The 19,946-nt window shown below is 36.2% G+C and overlaps 1 protein-coding gene across 9 annotated transcripts in view; it reads right to left on the reverse strand.

Annotated features, from left to right (window-relative positions):
* The window catches only part of CEP170 (centrosomal protein 170), a 106,595-nt gene that overhangs the window by 3,054 nt on the left and 83,595 nt on the right, over positions 1-19,946 (reverse strand). For 3 of the 9 annotated variants that reach the window (XM_064445795.1, XM_064445787.1, XM_064445788.1), the window contains 7 exons: positions 17,751-17,801; positions 15,909-16,143; positions 11,270-11,447; positions 9,680-9,847; positions 9,288-9,376; positions 3,322-3,415; positions 893-944 (listed from right to left, as the gene is read on the reverse strand). In XM_064445795.1, the coding sequence (XP_064301865.1) occupies positions 893-944; positions 3,322-3,415; positions 9,288-9,376; positions 9,680-9,847; positions 11,270-11,447; positions 15,909-16,143; positions 17,751-17,801 (867 nt within the window). The remainder of the gene's footprint in view (positions 1-892; positions 945-3,321; positions 3,416-9,287; positions 9,377-9,679; positions 9,848-11,269; positions 11,448-15,908; positions 16,144-17,750; positions 17,802-19,946) is intronic. The other 6 variants (XM_064445793.1, XM_064445792.1, XM_064445789.1 and 3 more) reach the window with 6 other exon arrangements.

Here is a 19,946-nt window from a genome sequence, read left to right on the forward strand (position 1 = left end):
GCCGACCATGAAACAAATACTAATTTGTCTTAAAGGTGGCTAATGATTCCTCCTGAAACATTCTTTTTGAAAACATGTTCAACGTAGGATTAAATCTGAATACAACAAATACATTAATGATTATATATAAGCATAGACCGCTAATCCATTTGACAACTCCAAATTAAAAAATAAACTAAGTATAAACAATACACAAATACGATTGCAACTCCTTTTTAAAATATACTGGTTTTAAGTTGATTTTGATAAATGGAATATATGTGTAATAGCAGACTTCGTAAGCACAACATCTTTCCATTTTATACATAGATAAGTCTTTGCACATGAAAAGCAAAGTAACTTCTATTTTATAGTCTGTGGGCTTCACAGTTATGAAGAGTGGATTCAGTAGTGTGAAAGTGTCGAGCTAATCTTAAATTTTCATTTTATTGTATCAGATAAAGTTCTCAGTTTGGGTTTTTCTTTTTTGAGATTTCCTACACATTATGGTCCCAGTGCATTTCTTATACCGAACTGTGCTACATGTGAGGGTATTACTGATGTGCAAAAATTACTTTATAAAGCTTAATCTCAGGATTCTGTGCTTCATTATTTACCCACAAAAATATTTCTATTAAGACTGTTTCACAACTAATTCTTTTGGGATTCTCTGGACTATTTCATTTTTAGTTGAGCCTTTTCTCACCCACATAAAAAGATATCATCACCCTCCTATTTTAAAATAATTCAGTGATGTTTCGTTAACAAATGTGCCACGAGTTAAACTGACACTGTGAATGTATTTTAATAAAATGTGATACTTTGTTTCATGATATACACCTATATATGGCTATATATTAAAAAAATTTAAAGCAGGCAACAACAAAAGAGAAAAGTGAAAAAAGATTTGTACCTTGCAGCTGCTTCTCAACTCGTTTCAGCTCCTGTAAGATTGATGAAATTTCCTAGGAAAGAAACAAATGTGTTTCATAAAGGAAGAAGAGACTCAAACTATTTAGTAGTAATAAACAATCCCCGCCCCCAGCCTTTGCAGTGTGCTGTGTGGGTTGTCTCTCCTGGTATCAAGAACACCCTTGCTGGTGGTGGCCCAGCCATGCCCACCATGGGTCCTGTGTGGCAGCGCTTGAGGCTGGACAGCCACGGCCCGCTCAGAAATCAAGAGCTCCTCTGCACTGGCCGGTTGCTAGGGTCAACAAAACCTCACTGTGTCCCTTGCCCACCTGCCTGCGCCGCTACTTCTCAAGCAGAGACTTCTCGACGCCATGATTCTGTTGAAACGGGGCAAAGTAACAGCAAACTTTTCAAGGAAAGTTACAGTATAAACCCAGGATTAATGGAATAGGGTGATTTATAACCTTGTTCAGATGTGAGTCAGAATAGTAAGATGACTGCATTGGGATTTTGCCTGCAACCATTGGGCCCTGTGCCCATGAGAGCATGTTCAGCACACCAATGTTGGGTCCTCAGCACTTGTTTGCCTTACAGATTTTTCTCCTCTGGCTGCACTACTTGCTAACACAGACATAGCCACAGCAACACACTCAGAAACACAACAATCATTAAATGTACCACATCTTAAATTATAATTATGTAAATCCTACAATTGAAGGATCCTACACTAAAGAATACTGTTAATCCAGCTGCTGAGGAGAGCTGTCAGTGGTCTTCAAAAGCTGAGAATTTTCAAAGGCACCGATTTCAGAAACCCATTCTACACTAAGTAATGTGATTTTTCTGGGTGGCAAAGAGATTGATTACCTTGGATTTCACAAAATCATTATCTTTAAGCAGATTCCACATATGAGCTGGACATAAATGTCCCAAGGACAAAACAAACATCAGTTACAATTGTCCTCTGTTAACTTTTAATAACATTCTGTGGTAAAAATAAGCACTGCATTTGAACAGTATATTGCTCTGAAAACTGAGCAGAAACTTGAAAATCAGTGCATAGAAAAAAAAACACCCCACACACTTTCAAACAATGTGAGATGCTTTAATGCACTGAAATTTTATAAAATCCTGAACTTAGCAATAAATATACAACTTATCTTTTCATTTTAAATGAATGCCTTAAAACCCCATATTCATGGCATTTAGAACATAAAACACTACATCTTGTGATCTTGTAAATCATTGTGATGATCTTATTCTGGAAATGGATAGGATAAGAGAAACTCCTTATACTAGCATGCTTCTAAAATTAGAAACTTCCATAAGTAACTTGCTAATTAAACTTAAAAAAAAAAACAAACAACCCCAAACTGTCAGTGTATCTAATAAATTATAACACTGAGTTTCTAATGATTGCTCTTAAAAAGTATACTGTTCTGCAGGAGTTATGGTCCAAGTTTTTAATGTTTACAGGAAAAATCAATCTGGATAAATTTAAGAACTCATGATGAGCTAACAGAGGAATGCTAGCCAGTTCGATGCCAGAGGAAATGTGTTCATGTTTTGCTTCTAAGCAGTCCAGTACAAAGTATGTGAGGGGTTTCCTCTCTCACCTTCCCATCAGAAAAGAAATCTGCCTCTGTAGTTGACATTCTTAACAGCACAATACCCCCGAGAGGATAACATTAGCTAGACTCTCTGCCTGCTCTCACATGCAGAGATGTTTGTCAAACCCTACACTCTGTGTTTAGAAGCAGAGAAGCATACTAGGAAGCAACATGTGTGCTCCATTCCCTCACACTGTCACACAGTCTGGTCATGAAATGGCCCTAATCAGGCAGGGGTAGAAGACTACATGAATCAACTGGAGTTGTAGTTGGCACCCTACAGTAATCACTTCCACACAATAGCAACACGATTATTTTCAATTGAAGAATGCTTTTATTGCAATGTATCTACAGATTATCCTAATCCACATATAGCGAAATACGACTATTTCTCTAAATAGTAATAATAAGTATCAATAGTACTAAGTATTACATATGAAGTATTAATAACCAGTAGGTATGGTAGCCTTTAGATTGTAATACAAGTTTGTTTGAAAGCAATCCAACATTCAAACTAATGGTTGTTACCTTTTGTTAAACAAAACTACTGATTGTCTATACGTAGTCTGAACCCCTTTTATTGCATTCTTTACCTGAGAATTTCCCCTGAGCAATTACTTAAGACTGTTTCTTTATAAGATAGTAGGTCTTAGCAATTATTACAGAAGATTAGGTTTCTTCTTGAAATATACTGAGTGCCTAAATAAAATCTTTTAAAGATTTTTGCCTTTATATCATTGAAAATAACATGTACCTCTACTGATTATTTAGAAATTAGATAAAAGGCTCATTCAGTCCCAGAAAAGATAATTATTCATACCATGCTTGATGTTTTCACAATAGGAACTTCACTTTCAGCTCGCAACTTGTTTTCAATTTCTTCCCAATTTCTGTCTTTGTCCTTAAATAATATTCTAGAAGAAAGAAAATCAAGAACAGGATGTTTAAAATAGGCAAAAATAAACAAACTAGAACTGAAGGATTAGATACATGATACAAGAAAGCAGCATAGAGAGCACTGAATAAAACTAAAATCTGAAATATTGAAAACTGACAGAATCCAACCACACAGTTTAAATTTTCAGTGAAGCATACAGGGTTTCAGCAATGTCATTAATATTGACATTAAAATGGCAGTTCTGTAGCTAAATACTTGCTTATGGTCTTGAAAAGACAGAGCTGAATCTTTCCTCCAGCACCGAGACTTTTTAAAAAAAAATTATTTTACAGCAATCAGGAAATTCCCTATTAACATCGCATTTTACAACAATTGTAAAACAGAAGAGAAATGTGAACAATGGTAAACAAATGCAACTCTTATATTTGTATTTTACAGTAATTTAAGGAAAAACAAAACACTTCAGAAAATTAAAAGAAAAATGCATTTCATAGATGTTTTCACTGAAAAGTCTCATCAACACACAAATTGGACATACCTGATTTAGTAATTTAAGTATCACTTGCATTACATGTTTGAAAAAGTCACTTCTATTATTTGTGAAACCCCAAAGCATATTGTTAAGAGTCCCCATTTTTTATGTTGTGCTTCCCTGCTGTGATAAATAATTTTTGTTTTTATTGTCGTACCGTAAAAATAATTTAAACTGCCTACATTGCAGAATTGGGGAAAAAAAAGAGCAATGTACAGATATATATGGTCTGGGTATTAATTTTTAAGTGACACCATGATGACATAGAGTTGTCCAGATCCACTTCTTCTCTAATTGGTATTTCAGAGTTAGAAGTACAAAAATAGCTACAGTAAAACTGCTAAGCAAACAAACCAATTTAAAATCATGGCTGAAAAGTAGTACATTTTAAAGAAGTTATTAGTGTAGGTAAGTCTCTGAGGAAATAATTTTTAAGGTGGAAATTCATGATACCTTGCATCTCATACAGACTAAGAATTAAAGAAAGCTGGGAGACTTAGTACTGCATTTCTGTTAATCTTTCTTCAGTTATTTATACCCTATGGAAAATCCCACTCCATTATTATCCCGTCAAGAAAATCTAGTTTTTCAAAACATGTACCCTGTATTATCTTATCAGTACACAGATGTCCGTAGACAGCCCATCCAGAAGGTGCTTTAACTCTTCTTCTGTCTTTGAGATCCTCACTCGCTGCTGCTTCAGAACATGTTTTTTGGATGTTTCACTGAGAGGAAATTCTACCCTCATAACACAATGTCAGGGGACCGAGGCAAACGATCACTTCTGCAAGTGACTTTAGTGTATTAATGTACAGAGCATATAAAGAGTTAACATTAATACATATTACTTCTTGGGAAAGGAAAAAATAAACTAAAAGTAATCAAAACTACTGTGAAGAAAACATGAAACACTTCATGGCCTCAAGTAGCATCATCATCTTGTAGTAGAAATGATCATCAGAGACCTGACAAGATTACTTTTATGTTCTGGAAGGGAGTGCAAAAGCTTGCAAAGCCATGCAACTGCCAACCTGGATGCCAGAAAGTCCAATTATAATGGAAAATTTAGGACTTGCCTGAAACTGGTGAGTTTAAATAAGTAAAAAGCAGAGCCAATTCAATCCTTTACAGGATCTTACACTAAAAACAGGCAACTCCTGGAAATATTTTGACTCAGTATACAGAGAATCTTACACAGCTTTAATAGCATTTATATCACTCTGGAAATCAGCAGGAACATAGGAAATAAGGCTTTACTTAGCAGTAAACAGCACTAGCAGGAAAAATATAGAATTTGTTGTCATCCTGTTTGCTTTTTTCATTTATCTTCTTGCTCACATTATATTAAAATACTTCTTTATGTATGCGATTAATGCCTTTGCTTGTGTATGTAGAGTTTTCAGTCTTATTCTTCTAGAGATAATGTCTTTTACAATTTGAAAGCTTTCCATTTGACAGGTCATTTTATTAAAAAATCCAGTAATTTAAAAGATGTTATTATTTCCACTATAAAGAGGACAGGCTAATTTGGTTTTGCTGTAATTTTAGGAACCCTATTTCATTTTTAAAACCTTTTTTTTTCAGTTCTTCATTTAGTACATTTTAACCTCACGGGGGTCGTCTATCTCCTTTGCTCTTCCTCTTTCTAACCATACTCTTTATATTAAAAGACTGTATTTATAAATGTTCACTGCCTTCTGCTCTTGCCTTTCCTAGTCCTACTTTCTGAAGCAAATCTTCCTGAACTTTCTCATTTGGTTGTACTCAGTCCCCATTTTTCTTCCACTGCACTTTGCAGGATGCAGAGCAAACTGCAGAGACTGATAAGTAGTACCTGAACTGACCTGAATGCTTTGCCTAGATCATGCCCGACTGCTACAAAGTAAACCAGTAACACTTTGTTCACATTGTAGAGCACTGATAAAACCACATAGGTCTTCTCACTGCAAAACCTACTTACCTCTTTCCTCCATAATCTCTGAAAATTCCTGCAAACTCATTATAACATCTCTATTTGGACCCAGATAGGAAGGATGCGATTGTTTAATATGTACGATGCAATTTGTAAGGACCGTAATTGCCCTATACTGCCTGTGCTCTCAGGAGAGAGGTTTACATTGGTGAACCAGAAAATTTGAGAGAGGACTTTCAAAACACAGTCGGGCTTACTCTTATTGGTGCCTCTATAAATTTTTCCTCTCCTTTCAGGTTCAGGTGCTTTGGAAAAATACACAAAACTGCTAGCTTGACAAATCCTGATTGAGTCTCATTGTATGTGTTCAGGGCAGAAATTTTAACTGGCCTAACTCCAGTAAAAGGAATAGAAGCACACCAAGTGGCTGAACTCATGTACATCAAAACAAAGCTAAGGCAAAATCTGTAATAGGTCCTAGCTGCCTTATATGCTCTCTAAAACCAATTCTAAAACTATTGCTTTTCTCATTCAAAATACTAATGACATTATGAATAACATATTATTCAAATGCATTCTGAGTAGTGGGAAAAGGAAGTTTTGATCACAGCTCCGGGGAATATGCTAAATAATTACTTATTAATTAATGTTTCTCCACTGTATATTTATAGAAATATGCAATGCTACTCTTTAAATGTATATAAAATGTTTATAGGTATGCTTATATTTATAATATCATACATGATGACATCACTATTACATTCATTACAAGGTAGCTGACTTAATTTTTAAGCTCAGAAGACTTTATTTTGTAGTTACCTGCTTTTCTCAGAATGAATTTGCATACATAAATTCGTTTAACTCACTGTACTGAACTCAGATTTTCACCTTAAGTAAACTACAACCGTGCTAGCACCATATTTACAGATCAGAAACTGCCAACCATTAAGAAAAGTCAGTAAGACGAAAGTAGTAATCTACTATCTACTGCTTCTGAGGAATTTAAGATACATATCATCCTAGACGCCTACCACAAATAAGTCAGTCAATAAGCAAGATTCTTGTTCCAATGACGCAGCTTTAAAAGGAAGAAAAAAATATATTGGTAAGCAGAGTTCCTTATGGATGTCACCGTATTTTCCCAGAGAATTATGTGCAGAGCAAAATTTAACATAATATCTTGTTTCTATTTCCAAATTTTAAACGCTTTTTAAAATGACTTTCAAAGAATGGTCACGCTTAAGTACCTCCTTGCATGTATTTACTTGCTCAGTTATTTGAGATCAGCTATTAAAGTAAATGATAGCATGCATTCAGAGGTTGATTAAACTTGAACAAGTTGTGAACTTTTGCATAATTTGTTAATAAATTCTGCATAATGAAGTTGAACTCTGTTAATGTGGCACAGCTTTTGAGAGTAAGCATGTCGTACACCTGCACTTCACAAACTCATTTGTCTCTGACATACACATAGCAAAAGACATTTACATCTTTTGTTTAAGGGTGTTCAAATAAATAGTATGATACATAAAAGAATGTATCTGGGAAACCAAAAAGAGAAAGACAGCAAATGGCCTATTTCCCATATTATAATCCTGCAGCCCCAGAACGGTGAGTTGGAAAAAGAGAAATGAGGTATCAGTCCAGCAACATGTTCCAAGATAATAGAAATAAGGTACTCACAAATGTTACCTGTAACCACCAGTAAAAACAACACACACAAAACCTTATAACAGAAATAATAAGAACAGGCTGCAGGCTTTCAAAGACTTGATTCTCCTTTCAGTGATAACTCTTCCTACTAGAAACAGCAAGACTAGAAATGGCAGATAACCTACAGTGTTTACCAATTTATACAGATTTTTTTTTTTTCCCCCTCTTCATTTCTATGGTCATATCTCTTTTGGTACTCCCATAAGAATATAACCTTCAGATACGTTAGTATTTTGCTGCTTTTACTAGTTACATCACCCTATGCTGAAATAAATTTGTGATTTGGTGATTAATCTGTCACCCATCTAAGGTTTCAATACCTGACACTTCCTAGACAAACTGTTCAGTTACAATATTTTCTCACATTCAGAAAATTACACATGAAGTTCAGCCCGTCTTCATTATTTTTAATGTACTCTATTTTTAAATAGTTAACTGTGCAAAGACATGAAGAAGGACATGCGAATTATAAAACCCTGAACTTTGTATTTAGAATTTTCCTTTATTCTTGTCAACCAAAGTGGTCACCAAATGGTTGTACACTCACTCATTGAAGTTAAATGGAGCTGTTGGTAGAGCAATATGTTACCATTTTCGTCACGTCTATGCTTCCTGCTAGCTACTATGACATTTTATGCAGGAATGTAACTATCTAAGCAGGGATTTTAAATTAAAAATAACAGCTGGTTACATCTGTTACTTTAAATTTAGAACTCAACAGTCATCACATTGTCTCCAGAGCAAGTTCTTTTCCAGAAGGATTTACTGAAACTGCTCTCCTCTGTACCATTTGTTTTTCTTCATAAAACAGGTAATCCCTACAACAACTTGGCAAACATAAAGGGCCCAGTTTCACAGTTCAGCAACATTTTAACCTTATCTTTTAAGGAAGGGAATTTTACAAGACTTGCATAGAAGTCATGTAGATTTTGCATAGCATTTGCATGTGTTGGACTAGCTCCTCTGCTGGAATTATGATGGATATTGTTCTGTCCATGCAAGCTTTGCTGATCTGGAGTACTGCATCCAGTTCTGGGCTCCACAGTTCAAGAAAGACAGGGAACTACTGAAGAGTCCAGCAGAGAGCTCTAAAGATGATCAGGGGACTGGAGCATCTCCCTTATGAGGAAAGGCTGAGAGACCTGGGTTTGTTCAGCCTGGAGAAGGGAAGACTGAGGGGGGATTTCATCAGCACGCTTCTAATTATCTAAAGGGCAGGTGTCAAGAGGATGGGGACAGACTCTTTTCAGTGCTGCCCAGTAACAGGACAAGGGGCAATGGGCACAAGCTGGAACACAGGAAGTTCCACCTCAATATGAGGAAAATGTTCTTTCCTGTGCGGGTGCCAGAGCAGGGGCACAGGCGGCCCAGGGAGGCTGTGGAGTCCCTTCCCTGGAGACATTCAAACCCCACCTGGACGCGGCCCTGTGCCCCCTGCTCTGGGTGTGCCTGCTCAAGCAGGGGGTTGGACAGACGATCCCCCAGAGGTCCCTTCCAACCCCTACCATTCTGTGATATATCTTCATATAATATGAAATATTCACAAGCAATAATGGAAAAAAAATATTCATCCCAAATCTTTCTGAATGCTAAAAAGGCCATGGGTAACATTACTTTTCTAAAACACAAGTTGCTACTAAATATATTTCCTCTATACACATCTCTTCTACTAGAGGAATGTTGATAAGAGCAGAGCTTTTTCAGTAATAACAATAATTTTTAAAAACTCACCTGATTTTGCCAGCTGTTTTGTCTATGGATTGTCTTATCTTGCGAGAAAATTGGAAGACTGAGGACAACAGCAAACTGTCCCCCATAACCTGCAATAAGTTTTCAATAAAAAAGGGTATTATTAGTTGAATGGGAATTAAATAAAAACAATTCGATATATTTTAAAATCTTTTTTTAACTTTAAAAAATCATACTTGTGTTCTAATTAGTATCATATACAAACAATCGCATTTGAACATTTTGCAAATTCAATAATACACAAATATTTTTTTCCAGTATTAATGCCACCTGCTACAGGTAGGAAAGAAAGGGTAGTGTCTGGACTAGTGGGGAAACAACTGTAAAAGCTTAAAATAGACACATTACTAGAGAGAACCCTGTTGTGTACTCACTTCATCTCTGCTCCAAGTCCTTCTCCGGGTAATTGTTGGGGGATCAAGGGCATCTGTTATCTGAGGTCGAGCATCATTAGGCCGACCATTCCCCTCTGGTGGTTTGGCATGCACTAGTGGAGGGATTTTTCTAAAATTGAGACTTTCATCAAATACTCGGTCAACCAACTGAGGGTTAAAAGAAAAATGCAGCTTATGAAACCAACTGGATATATGCAAGATCAGATTAATACTTGTTTTCCTTCTGAAACAGTTTACAAGAAGCCTATCAAATAAACATAATTTTGTTGTCTTGCATAGTAAAAAAAAAAAAATATGCATCTCTTATATAACAATACCTTGTAAAAATCAAGGTCTTTTTTTCAAATACCAGACATACATGGCAAAATTAGACTATCCCACAGAAAATTCGCTCTGGGCAGGTAACGTAATAGTTACCGATAAATTGGTATTGAGTGATTTATTCTTTCAATTAATTGAAGCTAACTGTGGAATTAAGTACACTACTATGAAATTTAGGTTTTCTTCCAGATCAGTCATAGTGTTATAGAAACACCTATACCTACTTAAAGGAGATGCTGCCACCTGCAGTAGTATGTACGCACTGTACAATATTGTAAGAAAAAAAAATTTAGTAATATAAAAATCAGAGTGATCTAACTAGACCTGAGAAAATTAGCACTTTACTTCCTTAAAGTTTAGCCATAAGGGCACGGAAATTAAAAACAAAATCTTTGTGAGTGCAGTTACAATTTTTGTAAGTATACAACTCAGATTTTTTTATCACTGTTTATATCTTTTTTTCCACAGAAAAAGACAGTATTATACTAAACACAGTAAACTAATGTATTAACCAAACTTTATGCACACAAAAATGAATAAACACATTTTGAAAGGAATAATATGAAGAAAAAAATGCAGCAAACTTTTACAACATGTTAGGGTGAATTGTAATATGGTAGAAAATGATGATCTAAATTCTGATTAACATGTTTACCAGCATTAGACCTGTGATGGCTACTAGAACAAGTTAGTTAATATATTCATAGAACAGCACACCAGAGATAGTAAAAGAAAATAAGAATTATTAGAAGCACAAGACAAACTTATTTCAAGGCACCTTTTGACAACGTTATTAAGACAGAAAATCTAATGTTATTGTTAACTGATGGTACCCAAGTATTTCAGTGTTCAGAAGATGAAGCTTTAATGCCACCTGTGAAAAGAGGGACTTTTTGTCTTTAATAGCTATGCAAAGTATTAAACATACACATTTTTATATATATTTGTGCATACATGCTAGTATCTTTAAATGCACTTAGATACTATCTAATGGTATCTAAGGCTACAGGCAAGTAAGAAACAAATAACTATCTTGTCCTGTGTTTCGTGGAAAAAAAGAGACAGACAGATAGTATGCATCCTTCTGACAGGCTGTGTTCATAGAATAATTTCTGGGTTGTTTGCTGAAATGTAAAGGAACTTTAAATCAAAAAACAATGCAGCGATCATGCATGCGGGTTGAGTGGAAGTAACTAAAAAAGGCTATGCAAAAAGCTAAAAGCAAAAGAAATAAAGAAAAGGAAGAACCTTATGCATTTCTCCATGAAGATCTCCTACCTCTTCTCTAGTGTCTATGGCAGAGCCAGGGGTGGTGGCAGCAGTGCTTACTGTGGTACTGGGGGCAGTGCCTGATGAAGTCACTGAATCTATCTCTCCTGCTACATCGTTGATTTCCCGTGCGATGAGAGCCAGATCTTGACTGATCCTAGTAATAAAGAGAGAGTTACATTCTCCCCTACAAATACTTCTGGACCAGTAAGAGCCCAACTTGCAGCCTTGGAGCTTCTAAATTCTAGTTCCTGATAACAGTGCTATGAAAATGTATATGCCCCTCTAAACAGAAAGTTTATTTGTAGAACCACAAAAGCAAATTTTTAACTGAAGCTTTTAATAGTGTGCCCTTCTAGAGGAAGAAAGGAGAAGGCAGTCTCAAAAGACAGAGCATCCTTGTTTTCTTTCTAGGATTCCCAGGCAGAGAGGTATACAACATGCAGTAAATCCAACACAGGGTACTGGAAACAGGCTGAAAATACTGCACAGATGACCTGTGAACATGCAGTAAATATGAAATGTTCAGAACACATTTAATTTATACCTCGGTTTACCTACTTGGAAAGGACTTCTTTAGCACCTCTGATTATTTAGCAGCCCTGCAGCTTGCTCAGATCAAGCTGCTTACGTGTCTGAAATTCCTGACCAGGACCCTAAATCCTCAAATTCAATCAAGACAAGCTATCTAGGTAGAAAAACAGAAAATGCCTTTAAAAACCTGGATATGACAGCACTACGCAAACACACCTGAGTTCTCAGCTGAAGATTCCTTTTCCTTTCTTCTGATCTGCGACATCAAAAAGTAGCTCTCCTCTGTGTTCTGCTCAGCACAGGGAAGAAGCTTGCCTAGCTTTGCTTGTGCTACTCATCCCTGGGACAACCCAAAAGAAGGAGGGGGAAAAAACCCTAAAACCAAAGCAAAAGCTAAAAGCCCCCTACTAACTATGGCACCTTGAATCTCCAGCTTTGATCAAGTATTTCAGAAGACCTAGAATTCAGAGCAGCCCACCAAGTGATCCCCTTTCATACTTCTGAGAGAACTGAAGGCACAGAAGTCAACAGGGCTAATTCTGCACCACCAAGGACTCTGTGAACAGCAGCACCGGCCACTTAAGTGCAGGAAGTTGCACAGCCACGTGACAGTGATGCACACTGTGCCGGCCAGTGCTTGTTAAAGGTGAGCTTCTTTCTGCTCTATATTTTCACTTTGTCTTCAAGTCAAAAAGAATGGACACCATTGACCTAGAGACAGTGACCTAAGTTCACTCACCTGGACTGAGCCGAGAATTTAAACTAGAACAGCAAACATAAATAAATTTCCAGCCAAATTTCAACATGATTTTGTGGCTAACCATCAGCTGTCTGCAACAAATTGCAACCTTTTGCAGCATAGATACACATGTAATTGGGATAAAGCTGTAGAAGAATATGCAGCAATTTCCCGGGACCACTCAAGACAATACTTGAGTTCAAACTCTCAAACAGTGGAACACTAAAGCAGAAACCAAGTCAATTGCTCATTTTAATAAATGAAAATATGCTAAGTATGCTAAGCCTATTACATTGATTAATTTAACCTAATTACCACATTTTTTTGGTCAATTTTAATTAATATTCGGTGTTCTTATACATATGTAGCACTAAAACGCCAAGGTTTGAACCAATATTGTAGGTGGTAGGAATACTAGAGCACCCACTTCCTTTGTTTCACACAACCACATCACTTTTTTTCTTAAAGTAGTTGCTAATAATCACATTTGAATTTCTGGGACAAATTTTAGTGCTGAACTGATGGATTACCAAAAACATTTTTATGCTTAGTCTATTATGTCACACTTCCTACACTGGGTCAGTTTATTTTGTAATACTTTAAAATCCTTAAATAAAATATATATGAAGCTCCTGTTATTCTGAGGGTATATATTCCCCTCCAGGCCAAAGGGATTTAAAATAAAATTTAGTTATTCCATTAAGCTTTTTTAAACACTACTTTTTCCAATTTTCAGTTTTATTAACATCTGCTAATTGTAGAGTCTGTGAAAAGTGCAAGCTGGGTCAGTCTTGGAAGACCAGCTGTCCTGGTTTCGGCTGGGATAGAGTTAATTTTCTTCCTATTAGCTGGGAAAGTGTCATGTTCTGGATTTAATAGGAGAATAATCTTGGTAACACATTGATGTTTTGGTAGTTGCTAAGCAGTGCTTACACTGGTCAAGGACTTTTTCAGCTCCCTGTGCTCTGCCGGGTGCACAAGAAGCCGGGATGGGGCACAGCCGGGACAGCTGACCCCAGCTGACCCACGGGATACTCCACGCCATATGACATCTTGCTCAGTATATAAAGCTGGGGGAAGAAGAAGGAAGAGGGAGACATTGGGAGTGATGGCGTTTGTCTTCCCAAGTAACTGTTACATGTCATGGAGCCCTGCTTCCCTGGAGATGGCTGAACACATGCCTGCCCATGGGCAGGAGTGAATTAATTCCTTTTTTTTCTTTGCTCGTGGCACATGGCTTTGGCTTTACCTATTAAGCTGTCTTTATCTCAACCTATGAGTTTTCTCACTTTACTCTCCTGTTTCTCTCCCCCATCCCACTGTGAGAGGAGTGAGCGAGCGGCTGCGTGGTGCTTAGCTGCCAGCTGGGGTTAAACCACGACACCAGTTAAAATACAATATGATGGTAATGGGGATACAATGAAATGTTTGCCACACAGTCTCTACACTACTTTCAGCTGCACATTTATTTTATTTAATACTTACCTGTACACCTGCCTAATCTAATCAGTTATTCAACAACAACAAAAAGAACTAAACCAATTTTAATGAGAACCTGTAACTATCTTTTCCTTTCTTAAAAACTCAAAACAGAGTTGAAGGGACTCTCATCATAGAGGCTGGACCGAGAGCTGGGAAGAAAAAAAGCCAGGGTAGACAATGATAGAGGGGAGTCTATGGTTCACGACGCAAAGGGAGCAGAAACAAAAATTATCTTAGAAAAGACAGAGGTTAAATTTAAAACCAGGAGAGCAATACTGTGTATCAGTACAAAGAGATACGGAGGCACAAAAAGGATCAACTAGTGACCTAGAGCAGGGGGCTCAGCAGAGGCTAATGAAGGAAACTGGTGTTGGAAGCAGTGACAACAAGTGACAGTAGTCTGGCATTTCTCAGCCCTGAGTGTTAGCCTTCTTAACCCTAAATATGCTCATTTAATGCAGCTTGTGTGAAATTTCTACACACAATCACAAATCTGGCAATACAGATTTGAGCCTCTCACCACTTCCACTGGAAACAAAGAAGCTGAAAAAGGCCGGGTCAGTACATAGCCTTCGAAACAATTTTAAAACCAATATCTATATAAACAGTAAGAAGCCCAAGGGAAGGAAAAAACCTGCAAAGCTAACCATTAAATAAGTTTAGACTGAATTGTCAGTTACTTCCAGTGTCAACCTCACCTAGATGAGCAAAATGTACCACGAAGTTTCACTTTTTACAAGGAGGAAGTAGTACGCTACAGCTATCCTCAAGTTTTTTCCCCATATACACACATTCTTCCCTCTATCCATCTCTAACTTCAGATTCTTGAAAAAAAAGATGGTTTAGGAAGATGCCTTTGAAGATGTTTATTTCATGATTTATCAAGATGCTATCAGACTCCTTTAAGTATTTTCCCTTTGCACAGACGCCACTAGAAGAACAAATGTTGAAAAATATTACTGAGAAGATGAAACAAAAAATTAATCAATCACACTAAGCGAAAAGACCGTGCTTCACATCTGTGAGACCACAGCGTTAAGATTAATTTTAAAAGGAAACCACTTTTCTTGTTTAGGCTTCCAAACTAAGTTCTGTGAAAAGGTTCAGAACCTGAACACCAGCATCTAAGTTTTAAATAACAGTTATATATTTACATAGTTTTATTTATTTAGCGCAAGCTATTTGAAGTTTTCACTGCCTGGGTATTGCATGATATGGGAATAACTGGTTACCAGAATGCGGAACTGATTACCTTGGTTCACTTGAAGCAGAATGCTTTTAGCAATAATGGAGAAATTGCTATACTAATGTCAGGGACTCGCAACAAAAGAAATTACTTTTTGGTGAATACATATGATTTAAATCATAAAAACATCTAACAGGAAATAATTTCTAGATAAACAAAAAATTGAGAATATGGCCTCTCACATTGCCAAAATAACTTTTGCCCCCCTCTGTCACCTACGCGTTGATCTGAAATATTACCTCAACACAAATGTAATGGAAGTGCAAAATGAGATATACTTCAGCCTCAGGAAGTACACCATTAGCAATGAAGAGTTCTACACAAAGTACCTCTGCAAGTCCCACTAATGCAACCAGAAGTTCACATTCTGGGATCTGGCTATCGAAAGTCAGGAATGACTATCATTGTCCATTAGAAAGAGATGTTCTGGTAACACGAGTGTTCTGCATGCCAGTCTCTCATTAGAAGAATTTTAAAGTACCCATTCAGTTAGTGAATGAAAACAGTGAGCAGAGTGACACAGAACATCCAATAGCTCCCTTTCTCCTATATATGTGCCCGTATAACTGGTTGGGTACAAATCTTTGTTATTTTAGAGGCACTCCTTTAAAACCAACCTTGCTATTTCTTCTCGGTGAGCAGTCCAGTCACGAATGTAGTCTTCCTGTTCCTTTATTCTGTGCTTGAATGTATTGCTACTTTGAGCTGCTGTCCCACTGCTCTGCAGTCGTGTGGTTTTCAGGGCTGGAGAGGTACGTAGACGGGTATGTTTAGGGGAATTACGGTTTGATCCGAATTCATCTTCTGAGGTGGAAGCATAATCTGTAGGAAAGCGCCTCCATCTTGCACTTACTAAATTAGTTTAATTATTAAAAAAGAATTATTATTGCATCTTTAATAAGAAGAAACAATATTATTTCAGTAACATCACAAAAATACACAACTATTCATTATCAATCCCCAGATACCTCACAAAAGGTTTTTTTACTACATCTTAAAAAGAAAGCTACAAAACTTGTTAAATAATAAATATTGATTAATAAAAACATAAAAATGGATGCTCTTTGTATAATGATGAGTGAAATAAAATGAAAAAGCCAGTACTTGTACATGAGCTCAAGAAAACTGTATTACAAAACAAGGGCCCAATTCATTAACATTTAAGTATATAGTCAGATTGCACTTTTTCTGCAGATTTTTTCCCAAGTTTCATTCAAGGTTTATGTGATACACAAAAAATATAGACATGAAGGAAGGGCGGAGCTGGCACCAAGCCTGGAATACATGCTTACATAAGGAAAGCATAAAAATCCTAGACGATGCATTATGTATTTAGCACAGAAAAAATGTTAAAATTAATACTGTGTTATAAAAATTGGCGGCACATCTACAAAAACAGCAGCCTCAGAGCAAAAAGCATATATTCTCACATGTAGCACATAGAGCGTATACAGCCATGTTGCTGAAGACAGCCTGAAGTATAAGAGTACTGAAACTAGGTAGGAGGCTCTCATCCCCCTATGAATTACCAAAGTTTAGAAAATGCATTTCAGATATGCTGTCCTCAAACATTCCCAGCAGGAAGAGATAGCACTAAGTGTAAAGGAATGCTCATGACAACAACCTGCTAAATTCTTGCAGGGGATTCAGTCCTCCAGACTCAGGGACATTCATGAGGCTCCATAATTACCCTAGAAATTTTAAGAAGTGTGTGATCACCTCTTAGTAATTTAAAAACAATAGATTCAAGTAATGTATATTGGTTTTAGTATACGAAAAATGCAAGAAGTAATAATGATTTCTCCTGGAACTGTTAAAAAAACATTACAAATGAAGTATATATGAATTTAAGTAACAAATGATGAAAGCAATTTTTAGTTGAGACAAGATTTGTATAATGCTCTCAAAAATAGCAGTGTGTAGAATATGACATTGGTGTATAAGCTTACATCCCTTCCCTCTTATCAACAATGCATTCTTTATCGCTGAAAACAAAAATAATGTGTAATTTTTTTCAGGTTTAAACGTGGGCTTCAAATCACGTCCAGTTCTACTAATTTTTTTTTAACATTCTAACTTTATTGAAGAAAATAAAAACGTCTCTCCAGTCACTTACTGTTCTTTTTTTAGAGGTTTCAAACTTGTTTTTATCTTAGGGAAGTAGAACATAAGCAGAAAAAGCACATTTCCCCACCAATAGCATGCAAGCAATGCGTGACTGACGTCCAAAGAGCTTTATGAGTTGGGCCCACATTTTATCATCAAATTTTGTTTAAATTCTTCATCCCGGTTCAAATTATATGCATCAAAATAAATATACAATTTATCTTAAAATCTCTCAAGTGAGCTAGTCCAGCAACTCAGCACTGTACAATGAGCATATCTTATTATATATTTAAAAACTAAAAATTGAATGAGAAGTGAAATATCAGAAACAGATTTGATTTCTAGTACTCTACCACTGTAAGTTTCAACATCAGGATCTGGGTCTGGGAGAAGCTTGGATTTCTCTGTGTACAAAATAGTGTTTTATCATGTTAATTCGTATCAAAACATTCAGATTAGAAGCATTTGCTTAAATAAAATATATTGATGAGATTAGTCTTAGGTCCTCTTTTCCACCCACACTTTTTAGGAAAAGATTCTTAAATTATACATTCAATTAGAAATACTGAATTTTGTAAAAGCTTAAACATTTCAGAGATATGAACTGAAATGATATCAATAATAACTGTCTACACAGTACCACAAAACCCCTCTATATTTTTTAAGACCAATAAATTTTAAGGCCTTAATGTGTTGTTTATTTATATATTATCGGTGGGCTTCTCATTAATATGGGGAAAAGTCATTGTAGGCTTAACAGTAAAAATCTCAAAGTTGCATGATTCATGACAAGCAATATCCAAGCACATTTCCCATTAAGCTAGTTATACCTTTGCACATAGATGCTTTTAACAGAATTTATAAATTATGCAGCCCCAAAATGTCATTGTAGTTTATGTAGATTCCTGAAAGCTATTGTGCAATTAATTAATTATCTCAGACTCCAAAGACTGTGGATATCAGTAGCAGTAACTGGAAAATCCTCCAAAACACTGGCTAAAATAATCAAACCTAATTTGATGACTACTCTGTGAGAAGTATGATGTCTTCACAAAATCTTAAGCTGGCAAGTTTAATGATTGGGACACCATAATCTCACTTTTAAGATCTAAGGACAGACTTTATTAAGCATATCCCTTATAAAATCTCTACTCATTGATTCATTGACTTCTCAAGATTCATCCATTTCAAAGATCCTGAAATATGGTGCTCAGTAGTGCAATACTACTGAAGTGCAGTTAATATGGGTTGTTTTCTCTCCTTTTTTTCCCCTCCCAAGAGATACCTCAACAGCTTTGATCAACCTACCTGCTAGTTATTTGCAATGACAGCTAGGTCAGCAAGCCAGCAGAGCTGCCAAACACAACTAGTTGCTCAAGGTCTCTCTGTTCTGACTCCATGCTTAATTTTACAGTTGCAGCTTAGCACTTTTGCATTAGGTCTGATCCTGTTGGTCATTTTTCTAGTACATAGCTCTTTCTGTAACATCACCTTCAATTTTCCTCCACAATTGTGAAAAAAAGGTCTTTGGTCTTCTCTGTTTTTATTGATCACACTCTACTGTTTGATGATTCGGTGCCTTGATTAAATCTTTCATCGCTTGTGCTATAAAATTACTAATTCGGCTTCACATGTCTTCACAGTGTTGTCAGTTACCAAGCTTCCTACCACAGAAACACCCTGGTAATTACTTTAATGCTGGTAATTCTTATTGAAGACATTCCATTTATCTGCTTGTCCCTTTGTTTAGAAATAAGCAATACTTAACTGTATCAAGGATTAAAAAAAGATTCTTGAAATTATGGACTTGCTGACAGCTCTGACAATTTTAACACTATTATATGCTGCAATTCATCCACATGAAGTACAAGACAATAAAAAAATCCAGTGTCTTCATCTTCTTTTGCCCCCTTTCTACAGGCATGTATGTCTGAACATTCAAAAAGATTTGGGAAGTGCAGAAATAATTTTCTCTTTGGTAGACTGAATTTAAGAAGCAAAATTCTGCTGCCAGTGTTTAGCGGTCTACAGTGTGGTAACGTTAACTGAACTCTGATGAGAAGACCCATGGAATATTATTAACACTTCGATACCAACCAGTCTTCTAGTAAAAGAAAAAAAAAAACCAAAACAAAACAACAAACCCCAAACCCCAAACTCTATATTGGTAACGATCATTCTTTTTGCAGTCTTTCTAGGTACAGGGAGAGAAGAAAATACATCACTGTTATGCCTTGATTAAACGTGCCTGAAGTAAAACACAATCAAGCAGTTGAGGCACTTTTGTCAGGGACTTCATTAGTAGTTTCCAAAAGTGCTAAAATTAAGTGAATTGTTGACTTTTCTAGAAACAAAATTAAATTCAGGAATTATATACTTTGGATCGAAAAGCTTCTCCTATGTTCCGCTTTTATATACTGCATACATGTAACACATTCTATTCAAGATGTTTTATATATGTTTAACTAAGGGTAAAATAATAAATATTATTAATAACTTGATGTGTTGGGTAGTTATTAGGATCATTTTATAAGATGCTAATGGGAAAA

This window comes from Phalacrocorax carbo, chromosome 3, assembly GCF_963921805.1.
Source record: "Phalacrocorax carbo chromosome 3, bPhaCar2.1, whole genome shotgun sequence".
NCBI classification, from domain to species: Eukaryota; Metazoa; Chordata; class Aves; order Suliformes; family Phalacrocoracidae; genus Phalacrocorax; species Phalacrocorax carbo.